Source organism: Stylophora pistillata, chromosome 10 (assembly GCF_964205215.1).
Source record: "Stylophora pistillata chromosome 10, jaStyPist1.2, whole genome shotgun sequence".
Classification (NCBI taxonomy): Eukaryota; Metazoa; Cnidaria; class Anthozoa; order Scleractinia; family Pocilloporidae; genus Stylophora; species Stylophora pistillata.
In genome coordinates this window covers 30,739,137-30,751,770 of record NC_142528.1, presented here as the reverse complement: position 1 = coordinate 30,751,770, position 12,634 = coordinate 30,739,137, and the positions used below count along the sequence as shown (strand labels likewise).

At 39.1% G+C, this 12,634-nt stretch overlaps 1 protein-coding gene and 1 pseudogene across 2 annotated transcripts in view; both read left to right on the top strand.

Moving 5' to 3' along the window:
- Nucleotides 1-780: 780 nt before the first annotated feature.
- Nucleotides 781-9,685, top strand: LOC111333361 (uncharacterized). The gene is given in 16 exon segments (XM_088735577.1): nt 781-1,261; nt 1,446-1,649; nt 2,012-2,123; nt 2,309-2,530; nt 3,167-3,210; nt 3,360-3,427; nt 3,620-3,691; nt 4,052-4,198; nt 4,351-4,541; nt 4,617-4,826; nt 5,563-5,704; nt 5,883-6,057; nt 6,645-6,907; nt 7,200-7,464; nt 7,780-8,311; nt 8,314-9,685. Coding segments are annotated over 16 exon segments (4,125 nt in total). The 5' UTR covers nt 781-784; the 3' UTR covers nt 9,315-9,685.
- Nucleotides 9,686-10,957: 1,272 nt separating this feature from the next.
- The window catches only part of LOC148722667 (nuclear migration protein nudC-like), a 9,819-nt pseudogene continuing 8,142 nt past the window's right edge, over nt 10,958-12,634 (top strand). Inside the window, exon 1 of the transcript XR_015992346.1 lies at nt 10,958-11,204. The product of XR_015992346.1 is annotated as a nuclear migration protein nudC-like (transcript). The remainder of the gene's footprint in view (nt 11,205-12,634) is intronic.

Here is a 12,634-nt window from a genome sequence, read left to right as displayed (position 1 = left end):
CACCCCTGTCTCATATAGATCGTTTTCACGTGACGTCACATCATTTCCGGTCGCCATATTTGTGTACAACCCAAGGTAGTATTATATATGCAAATAATAAGCACATCAGCAATTTTCTGCCTGCAAAAATGAATACTACAGCAACGGAAGCAAAATTAAGTGCCAATACTGATATCATTATTCATCCTCCTCTTTCTGAGTACGCCAAGAAGCTAGAACCACGAGTAAGGCAGCGTTGTTTGGAAAAAATTTCGGCGATTGGAATCGATCCCGTCCCTATTCAGAGTAAGAATTTTCAACCAGACTGCTTGCCTCCAGTTGAATCTACAGTTCTCCTTTTCTATCTGGTTTTGGAGACGAGCTTCTACGCGCAACAACAGTTTAAGGCTTTCCGAAACCTGGAAGCCAACAATCAGATGATTTCAGGATTTATAACCAGCGTAAAAGGCCACATCATCGCAAACAAATTTGTTGTGTTAGCCAAGGAGAGACATTTGCAGAGAATGAATTACTCTTTGATCCCTATTTGGTCACGTGAGTGAAAACGATCTATACCTATTTTTGTCCGTAAATACGCGCCATAAGAACGAACTTGCCCACGATTCAATTTGAGCAGCGGCATTCCTTGACGGACCAGTTAGAAGAAAGTTAAATCAAGGAGTGGCAAGTTCAAAACTGTTTTTTCTCGTGTTTTTAGGAGGGAGTTGTTCGTGCACATTTTTTTGGTAAATATTGTTAGATCTACTGATTTCAGTCGTTGAAAATATTTTTTTGGTTGAACGAAATGTCTGAGCATCCACGTAGTTGTGTTTCGGACGGCGAGGAAGAGCCTCATGATAGTCAGATCAACCATCCTATCCGTGACAATGATGCCGACGTTCGCAAGAACCTCTTCGATGAATTTGATGTTCTCACAAAAGAAAAGACCTCTTCCGGAACTTCTTGGAGAGAATGCATGAAGGTTTATTTACGAGCACGGCCATTTAGTAGCGAAGAACTCGAGGCAAACGAAGATCAACAATGTGTAGAGAGAGAAAGCCGTATCGCGGTTTTGATGAACGCGCCAAAAGAATCGTTCCCATTCAAAAACAGCACTCGCGATGGCAGTGAGATTTCGCATCGATTTTCGTTCACAAATGTGTTTAGTGAGGATACAACACAGAAAGAGTTCTTCGATGAAAAAACTCTTCCTCTTGTGACGGACTTCATAAACGGACAAAATTGTTTGGTTTTCACCTACGGGGCGGCAAACTCGGGAAAGGTAAGCAAGCTTTCTGTTTTGTTTGTACATTTTGTAACTGCGCGTTCAGTGCGCTGTAACTTCTTTATCTTCTCTCGAATGCTATTGGATTCATGATGGTGTTGTTCCGATGTCATTTACACGGTGATTTTTTTTATTGTAGTTCAGTTGCTTTAAAACATCTTTGTTCACGGTATGTTTTTAGACTTACACAATTCAGGGAACCCCCAAAGATGGTGAGATTCTACCTCGAAGTCTCGATGTGCTGTTCAACAGTATAGCGGGAAAGAGTTATGAGAGAATGAACCTCAAACCAAGATTCTGCACAGATATTATTAGGCTTACAGATGACGAGGAACAGAAGGAGAATAGTTTCAAGAGTGCGTTACTCTCGTCTCTCAACAAAGAAGTGAGTTACAGTAATTACAGGTAGTAGTGGGTTGTGAGGTAAGCCTTTGAGGGTTTCCTAGCCGGGCAATATTTTTTTCAATCGAACTCTCACATTTATTAAATGAATACACTCTCTTTTAATGACAACGTCTAACAAAAAGTGGGCAAATAAGGACGTTTTTATTTAACTGACACTCAGTCTGGTTAGTTCTTAGTATGTTCTTAAAATTTATTTTTGATCTCAGCCTTGTTTGGCTGATAGTGAAAAAATAGAGATTTTTTTGAAAGTAGGATACTTTTTGAGATGAGAAACTTATAGAAGTGGCTATGGTATTATAAGATATTTATCTGAATAAGCAATGCATTGCATTGTTCTTTCAGACTTTTGACATAAATGCATTTCTCAAACTGGACCAAGACTCCACAGCTGATTTGTCAAAAGTCAGTTGCATTGATGACTCCGCTCTGTAGAGCCAGGATGGAGGAAATGAAGGCAAGCAACATTTGAACCAGATTGAATGCAAGTTTATCTCAGTTGCAACAGTTATAGCACTTGTGCATGGTTACAAAATGTTATGAAAATTCACCTTAAAGCCTTAATTGTTTATTCGAGAGTTTGCTAAGGACCTTTCCCAAGAGAAGAAGTTCATTAGTATTTTTTCTAAATTCGATTTTTAGAGTCTTCCATTGATAACAAGGAGAATGTCTCCAGGGTTGCAGATGACACCACAATCAATGTAGATACACAAGGACCAGTTAAATTCTCTGTTTGGGTTTCTTTCGCCAAAATCTACAATGAAACAATCTTTGATCTGTTGGAGCCATGTCCTACAGGGAAAGGTAAAAAAAGAACAACACTCAGACTAGGTGATGACTCAAATGGGAATCCCTATATCAAAGGTATGTGCTAATTAAAGAGCAAGGTCAAACCTTTGAGATAGCCTTGTTGCTTTATTAATTGCTCAGAAATTATTAATAAATTTTATTTTATTATTTTTACAAAAAATTAATTTGCATGGTATAAAATAGGTGACTGTCTTGTTCCCTTTAGCTTGTACGGCACTGTATGCTCCATTCTGTTTTCCTGTGGCCTCTTCCTGGCAAACAATGTGGTTTTTTTATTACATTTGAAACATCCAGAATTTGAGGTGCAAGCTAGTAGTTTTTAACATACCTTGGTAGATTTGTGTTTTCTGTCTTCAGAAACAACAAAGACCTTGTGCTTGAGAATCTGTCATAGCTATCTATGGTTTCTCACTTTCAGAACTAATTTGTTTTAATGGTCAAGTCTTTAACAAAATTGCACACTCAGCTAGACCTATCAAATGGATCAACAGTTGACAAGGATGTGACAATTGAGGAGGACTAAATTACCAATACCCGACTTTTCTCTTCCAATATGTTTTTGTTAATTTATTGTAACTTAAAACACTATTAGCAGTAAATAAATAATGCTATTAATAATGATAATTATCTCATAAAGTGGAGATTTTAAGGCAAATTGTTAATAATGCCTATATACATTTATTAATAAAGGATTGAGAGAAATGTATGTCTCCAATGCTGATGAAGCCTGCAAGGTAAGATATGCTTCCATCCTTCTTCCTCTCCACCTTCTGTTTTCCCTTCTCAGGTTACCTGCTCATAATCACCAATAACTCAAATATGGCTTGTTTATTTGCTCAGAGGGGTGACATGTGAAATTAAACAATTTTGTTTTCGTGTATACATTCTTAAGATTGGCCAGAAAAATCAAAGAATAGCTTCCACAAAGTTAGACCAATGTTCCAGTCGTAGGTAAAAACAACAAATTGCTATTGTGAGTTACATTAGGGTCTTTTTTGGTCCATTCTGTGGCATATTTGTTGCCAACTAGCATGGTGAGGTGATGATGATGATGATGGTGGTTGTAATAGTAGTGATGATAATGATGACACATGGACGTGGATCGTATCATTGCATACCAGTATTACTAACAAAGTAATTCAGTCACTGTATCTTCAGCATTAAAGTTCTGCGAGTTGTAGATGTTGATGATCCTCACGTAGCAAGAGTTAGCAGGTAAGAGGTGAACATATGCAATTTCTCTCAACATTACTAATTTAGAAATCACAAATTGTTCAAAAGACATTGATTAAAAAATATTACATGTCATCTACTTGTAGTAAAGTATCCTCCAGAACCTTTATATTTATAGAGATCTACAACTCCATGTTCTTACATGGATTCTCTTGACACTTTTCCCCTCTATATCTTCATCAACCTCTGTCAGGGTATCATCACAAAGGAGCTGGGGTGTGAAGTGCCCCTTTGATCCATGGCACAGAGGGCCTAGCTGGTTAGGAGTGTGTTTTAATTGCTCACGGGGGAGACAATGCTACACTTAAAGCGGTTACAATTAACAGAATTTTTTTTCTGCAGACTTTCATTTGTGGATTTAGCAGGATCTGAGCGCTACTCAAAAACCCAGAGCAAGGGAGACAGACTCAAAGAAGCTGGTAATATCAACACCTCCTTGATGACTTTGGGAAAATGCTTGGAATATTTACGTTACAATCAGAAAAACTCGTAAGTATAAGTTGTCCAGCAGACTGCAAATCCATGTTGATAGTAGTTTTCAGCTTTAGAATAAATGTCAATCATACTGTACTTTATGTTTTTATTTAAAAAAAAACCTGTCATCTTTTACCTCAACCGAAACTTTTAATTTATTTTTATAGGAATCAACCACTTATCATCCCATTCCGTGAAAGTAAACTCACCAGACTGTTCCAGGGATTTTTCTGTGGAAAAGGAAGGGCTGCTCTGATTGTCAATGTTAACATGTGCGCTTCCATGTTTGATGAAACATTCCATGTCATGAAGTTTTCGGCTATTGCCCAAAAGGTGAGAAAATATGTAGAGATTTCTCGTCTTTACGTGCTGGATGTTACCTGACATATATCATTAACTGGAGAAATTAGTGCAGAAAGTTAATAATTAAAAGCCAAATCTTTCAGTGTACAGTTATTGATGTCTAATTCTCTCCTTGTTTATTGCCAGGTGGCAGCTACACCATGTTCAAAACCAGCTAGGCCCTCTGTGCCATGGATCAAAGGGGCTCTTTACACCTCAGTCCCTTGTGATGATACCCTCACAAATGTTGATGAAGATATAGAGGAGGAAAGTGTCATAATGGAACCCAACCCTTACCAACAGATTTGTCATTCATAGCCTCTGAACAGGCCTTTATCATTATGGCTTTGGCACAAGAATTTCTTTGCTAGAGGTAAAGTATGAAGCTGTGAACAACAAGAGCGATGCAAGAGGTCTTCTTGGAGTCTAACACTGACATTACTACTAATTATAAGTTTTTAAGTGCAAGTCTATTAATTATTAACCAACTTCATACAGACTCCCATCAACAGGTGTCTACTACTACTGGGCACCATTCAAATGACTTATTCACAACATGAACATTAAAAACCAATTAAACAGAATAACCCAACTTTACCAACAGATCAAAACTGACCAATCACAACCAACTTATGCCAGTCGAGTGTTACACCCAATAACATCTTGACAAATCTGACCAATCAGTTTATAAAAACAGGACTTAGAACATTGGACTGACAACAAATGTCCACTTTGATGATGACTTTGGCTCAGGACTAACCTCACCTGCACTATCAGAATACACTATCAAATATTACAAGTCCCAGACCCACCACTAATCTTCCCCTGACTTGTCTCAAGTCCTCTTGGCTTAGTCTCTCAACACTTTTTTTCCTCCTTGAGGTTACTTTTATTGCTGATGTCAAGCTGCCAAAAGGGCACAAAATCATTAAGTGAAAAACTAGTGAAGTAAAAAAGGATAATGTTGGTTAAGATCAGATGGGGTTTGAGTCTGTTATGCTGGCATATCGTACTTTTGTATCAATTTTGTCACATTTAGCAACTTGTGGGCTTAGTTAAAGTTCTCCAAGAACAACTGATTGAAGAGAAACGCAAGATGCAGACTCTGGAAATAAAGATACGAGAAGAAGTTTGCAAGGAAATGGCTGAACAACTTGTTTCCATCGAGGATGCCTACAGGTAACAAATAACGAAATTGTGTTAATATCAGTCTTCTCTCTAGTATCATATAGAACATATAGAAGTGAAATTCGAATGTGTGTTTCAGCTGAGCTGTGTGTTAACTTTCAGTCAGTTATTAAAGGTGTCCCAATAACAGAACAGAGTAGAAACCGTGCGATTTATTCTCAAATTTCAGTCCCCGTGTTAAAATGGAGGTAAACACTGTAGAGGAAAAGTATGACTGCAGGATTGAACCTCTCACGCAGTTGGTTAAGAAGTCTAGAAAAAGGGCCCGGATCGAAAGAGCAGAAGACGACGATGAGGAATGGGTGCCAAGTATGTTTTTACATGCAGAGCAGACTAAGGTGTGGGTGAGTAAGTTGGTGAAGTAACTATATACCATGGTGACAGAATGATTATGGGTTTGAGTAGTAAAGTTGTACTCTTTCAGTTCCTGTAGCATGACAACTAGTTTGTTACTCTGTGCAGACGGGAGGGGTTTTTGTTTTTTTGTTTTGTTTTTCTTTTCCCATCACCTCTAACCCGCACTGTTTTATTAGATTTCCTCACCATTTCCTCAGATCCCATTTATACTCCTGGATGGAGAGGCATACAACAGCTTCTCCACCTCGTACTCTCTGCCTGGATGGGACGCTAGTTCATCGTGGGTTACCCCTCACCCCTCCCCTTACATTTCGTCAAGCTCCCTTGAAAGTTCGCAGCTCCTGAGTGGAGAGAGGTGCTGTGTCCATCCCAAGACCGCAACATAGGCTCGCGTCCAGACCTCTAGATCAGACGTTCAGCGCACGACTAATCACTTTTCCATCTCACCTCCACAAATTTTTCGATGGCCTATTGGGTCAGCATCCTTATGGCAAAATATTTGTAATTAATTTAAGTCGTAGTTCTTTTTCACTATTTTGATCCGTAATCAAGAAATCTGCTATTTGTTTTTCAGGAGCAACAACGACTCGTAGGTGTACTGAATGCACAGATTGCTGAGTTGCGCCACGAAATCAAACAACTAAAAGAAAACAAACAAGACAAGGTAGCGACCTCAGAGGCAGTTTTGGAACTGCAGGCTCATTTCAATCCCGCTAACGAGGAAGCCGCAGAACTTAAACAGATGCTTGAAGAGGCTGGCGAAGCATTCTCTGAGAAAGAAGCCGAGATAAGTAAACTGAAAGCAGCACTTGATGAACAGGAAGCTTGCATTAAAAAACAGATGCGTTCGAGGCGATAGAAACTCGACATTACCAACTGCACGAACAGCTCAGTGTTTTGATTCAACTCGACGTTTTTCACATTACACCTCACCCCCTGTACACTGTTGTGACCAGAGTATTTAAAATGGCTCATTACACGTAAAGTTCATTATAATTGACGCTGAACTTCATAAAGTCTATCGAAGCTCAAATATCCTACACTTTCCGTTTTCTCAGGCGCGCTGCGTGATGACTTGAATTGCTCGAGATGGCCAGACTAACTCCCCTGTGTTTTGTTCTCACCGCATACAGGACGCAACCCTCCAACATCTCATAAATGAGTTTGAGAAAGGGAAGGCAGCGCCTATGAAGACGGAAAATTCCGCTGACCTTTTGCGGACGCAAGGTGCCCTGAACGCTGCCTGGGTCAAACTTACAGACGCAGAGCATCAGTTAGAGACAAATTTAAACACAATGATGAAAGAATTGGTGAGGACATTGGAGCAGACAAAAGAAGAATTAGCCCGTGAGAGGAGTTATGTGGCTCAAGCATTTGACAACGACGAAGAACTAATAAGAATAAAAGATACAATGAAATATATGAAGTTCATATATTTTGAACTGCGGTGTTAGATACGTATGATGCACGATCCTCGTGCATCATACGTATCTAATTATCTACTTTGTATCTGATTAATCACTTTCACGGGTTTATTACGAATCAACTTAACGGCCTGCTATCAGTTGGCTTGTTAGCTCAATTGGTAGAGCGCTGCACTAGTATCGCAGAGGTCAGTGGTTCGAATCCCGTACAGGCCTGATTTTTTTCAGGTCTGATTTTCGCTATTGCTTTATAGCGCTATCTACTGCGAGGATCGTGCATCATACGTAAGAATAAAAGACGAGCTTCAGAAAGCAGAACAACGCTGTAAAGAGCTGGAGAAGGAGATATCGTCACTAAATCAAGTTATTGAGGATTCACAAGCAAAGAAAAACGCCCTGGCCAAAGAGACAGACAACGTTATTTCTGAAAAAGCCACCGAGATGGCTGCTTTGACGAAGAAACTTGAGGCAGCTACTCAAGAGGTTCGTGATGCCAAAGCTGAAGTGGAAGCTATCAAAGGCGAGTACAAAGAAAAAGAATCTCCACTTGAATTGATGAAGAAGGAGTTTGGCGAAAAAGTGACAGAATTGGATAACACAAAGAAAGATATTTGTGATAAAATGGCTGCATTGAACGACCTAAGAAAACAAGTTACAGAAAAGGAGACGGAACTGAAGAACATTAAAGAGGAGAATTTAAAGACGACAGCGGAATTGAAGAAAGCCCTTGAAGAAGAGATCGCAGGTTTGTCTAAGAAAGAATGCGAACTTTTTCAGGCAAATCGTTCTGTAGACTTGAACAAAGAAAGTGCTCAAGACAAGTTAGGAATAGAAACATCAGTGAGAAAGATGCAGAATTGGAGAGTGTCAAGAGTGAGAGCAGGAGAAAGATAAATGAGCTGAAAATAGGGTTAGCAGAGTGTAATAAAGAAATGATGAAACTTTATGATGACGATAGTTTAAAAGAATTGGAAAAACAGTTGGAAGAATCTACAATAGCTCTGGACAAGAAAAACAGTCAGGTTATTGCCAGAAATAACATCATTAAACGCCTTGAAATATCCTTAGCAGAGAAAGAGAAGCTTCTGTCCGAAATGGAAAAGCTACCCAAGGAAGCTAATCTGAGAACTAAGGAAGAATTGAAAACGTTAAGAAGACGACTCGTCCAAGCTTACAAAGAGAGAGAAAAGACTAAGGAAATGATGGCTAAAATGGACGGGACACTTGAAGAAACCAGGATGGAGCTTGACAAGTTAAAGAGAGAGAACGATAAGAAATCCGCCAAATTTCTTAAAGAACTACAAGAAGCAAGGGCAGAAATCGAAGGAGAAAAAGAAGAAATGAAGAAGAAAGACGAGCGCATTCAGTCTTTGGAGGGGAAGTTAAATTCTCAGTAGCTTAAGAATGCCTGTTTACAAACACAGCTGGACAATGAGAAGAGAAATGTGTTAGAAAAAAAAAAAGCTGTTGAAGAGGCGAGTAAAGAAATGTGTAATGTGCGAAGCGCGTCAGCGATTGAGCTTGATGAGACAAAAACGCGCCTAGCTTCTATGGATGGAAAAGTTAATGAACCAAAAGATGAACTCTCTGCTGCACACGAGACGACTTCACGATTGCAAACTGAAATTCAAAGATATGAAAGCCAAGTTGTACCAGCTCTTGAAAATAAAGTGAGATCGCTAGAAGAAGGAATGACACGTAGTGATGAGCGGATAAAGGTACGAGTAGTGCTTAGTATGTGGAACGGTTACGCAAGAGTAGACACAACCGCAATTGTCCGTTTTACTTCACATCTGGCAAAATCACCTATAATTGAATAATACACTTTGGAAATCACCACATCAGTTCTACAACTGAACTTTAAAGAAAATATGCTGTTATATGCATACTGTTATTGGCCAATTGCATTCGTGTTTACACACTCTGCGTGACAATGGGATCGTGTGTTCAATCATCTGGTCGGCCGCTTGAGATACAATCACGTCACTTTCTGGTACATTCCGAACACGTTACAGATAAGAATATTTTGAGTGTAAATATGTTTCCCTTCATCTAAAACAGAAAGGATAATAAAAAAAATGTTGAGTGAGCCGGGCAATTCAGAGGTTAGTAATAACAGAAAATATCTACTTGCAGACAAATAAAGACAAACTCTTTTTTATCTTGACCTTTCTTTTGTTTTCAGTACAACTCGGAGCCCTATTTTTAAAGTTACAGTTGTGAAGTTTTGTTAGAGTTTAAGAGTGGTCGGATTCTCCAGGTTTTGGGCCGTTTGCTCACTTTTTGCACTTTGCAACAAATGCTACTTGGAGTATTCTCGATGCAGCAAGATTATTCTTCGTGAGGGTGCTTTCCTATCATTCAATCAGTCAAACAATCAATCACTTTATTTAAGAGTAAATGATGGTATCTAGCCAATGGTAAAACCCTCTACTGACTGGGAACACTTAAATAAAGTAGATGAAAAACGGAAGACATGATGATTTGCGGTCGCGACAGGCCTTGATGACATCGTGGAAATTTGAGACTGCCGGGAATTTCTCGACCACTAATTTGTCTACTTTTGCAATAGTTTTTTTTTTCTTTCGGAAACATGACTGTTTTCCCTTGTGATTATCAAACAGTTAAAAATTAAAATTTCTTTGAACGAGTCGGTAGATGACCGGACAAGATGTCCGGCCACCCAAGGATTTGTGCGGACAGTATCCAATTTTGACCTGACATTGTCCGTTGACCGGCCGTTATTTGCAGCCCTGCAAGCTATAATATATCACAGCGGCATAAAACTGTTTTGACAGCCTAATTAATTTTCAATTGCGATCTAAAATTTATTTTACATCTGGTTACATTATTTGTACTTTACCGAATGACTAGCTTACGATCAGGCGTTCATTATTAGCGCCTCAAAATGTGCGTTTTTCTACCAGCAGGAAGATTTTAGGTGGGTCAGGAAGGGTTTTCGGAGGTCTGGCACTAATAATAGAGACGGACGGCGTCTTCTTCTAGGACTTAACGACATATAAAGGCCTGGCGAGAACGCCGTTCTTTGCGCGGGAATTTAGACTTAAGAAAAGATAAACAAGACGCGAACTTTTTTCAGCCCCTTGGTCGAGAATGGCGTCCTTCAGGAAAACGCTAGACGAACTTCTTTCTCACAGCACTGGATCAGATACATTTTGTCATGAAGTGTTGAGAGCTCATACAATGTGGAGTGCATACATGCTGTAGATTTGAAGTAACTTCAATCTATTTAGTTTGATTCTGAGATTTCAATTTCAATCCAGCTGCAGTTGATTTGAGCTCCATGATGCTTCAAGGTTTCAAATTCTGTGTAGTAATGTGGAAATTGTAAGGACAGCTTCCTTGTACTTCTGGAAGATTACTAATCATTTCCTTATCTTACTAAGGAGGAGCTGTTTTTATTACTGACTGTATCAAGACTTTGTCGTAGGTACACAGATAAAAGTACTTCTCGGTTCTGGTTTTTGGTGTTTATCAGAAAAAGGAAAAAGAGAAAAAGGCTGCTGAATCTTTGAGAGCAGTGAAAGCCCAAAAGGAAGCACAACAAAAAACAGAGGCAAACATACAAGAAGTGACAGAGGAAAAAGCAGAGAGAATAAAGAGAGAAGAACAGGAAAAGAAAGAAAAAGAACAAAAAGAGGCTGAGGCAAAAAGCACAAAAAAAAGATGAAAAGAGTGAAAATGGAGAGGTGAGCCTTGATTCTTGTCATTTAAAAGTGATGAATCTGAAGTGCTGAACTTATGGGCTCATATAAAAGAGAAACCTAATGAGGAAGACCTGAGACCCGAAAATTCTCGACTTAGGGAGATAGTTCTATCTTTGAAGGAAGAAAATAAAAAGTTAGTCCAAGAACGCGATTCTTTAAGTTTTGCATTGCAAATCGTATCCAGAGAAGCAGCTACTCAATGCCGTTCAATGAGTAACACCTCTAACGAACATACCATCGTCCAAAATATGGATGAGTCAACACCCTGCGCCAACAAAGAACAAGGCTTCATTGTGAAATCAGAGAGACATAATAGAGACATATTAAAAATCAAAGCTAGCAAGAGAAATGATCCTAACGATTGGGCATTATTTAAGAAACAAAGAAATATAGTCAATAAGCAAATACGGTCAGCTAAGCAAGTTTATTACCAAAATAGTTTTAATAAGCACACCAGCGACTCCGGAAAGACCTGGCAGACTATAAACGAGCTAACTTCTCGAAAATCTGAGAGAACGCCAGTGGCGTCACTAAAAGTGAACGGATTAACGATAACTAATCTGTTGGAGCTATCAAACGAATTCAATAACCACTTTGCTGATATTGGTCCAAAACTTGCCAGTGAGATAAATTGTGATAGTTTTAGCTATCAAAGTTATCTTACTGCAACAGATAATCGGTTTAAGCTCCAACCCACCAATCCAACTAAAGTATTTTCACTTTTAAATAAACTAGACAAGTCAAAGGCAACGGGCCTTGACAAAATATCTGCTAGGTTTATCAGGGAATGTGCTGATCTTATTTGTGTGCCGATATGTGATATTTTCAATCAATCTATTAGCCAAGGGACGTTCCCAGACGACTGGAAACATGCAAGGATTACCCCTCTTTATAAACAGGGTGACCGCGGTGATGATAACAATTACCGCCCAATATCGGTGATTCCAATAATAGCGAAGGTGTTTGAAAGGATAGTTTATGACCAGTTATATGCCTATTTGGAAGAGCACGATATTCTATGTCAAAACCAATCAGAGTTTCGTGCTAATCATTCAACTGTAACAGCTTTGTGGGAAGGGACAGATTCTTGGGCGTATAATATTGATAACGAGAAAATCAATGGAGTCATTTTTCTAGATTTGAAAAAAGCTTTTGACACTGTTGATCATCAGATCCTTCTATCGAAACTAAACTATTATGGTATACATAGAAAATCTTTCAGATGGTTTCAGTCATATTTGGAAAACCGAACACAAAAATGCTCTGTGAACGGGTCGCTATCCAGTAGCTACTCGTTGACTTGCGGCGTCCCTCAAGGGACCATCCTCGGTCCATTATTATGTATCAACGATCTTCCAAATTGCTTATCAAATTGTAAACCGAGAATGTATGCCGATGACACGCACCTCACA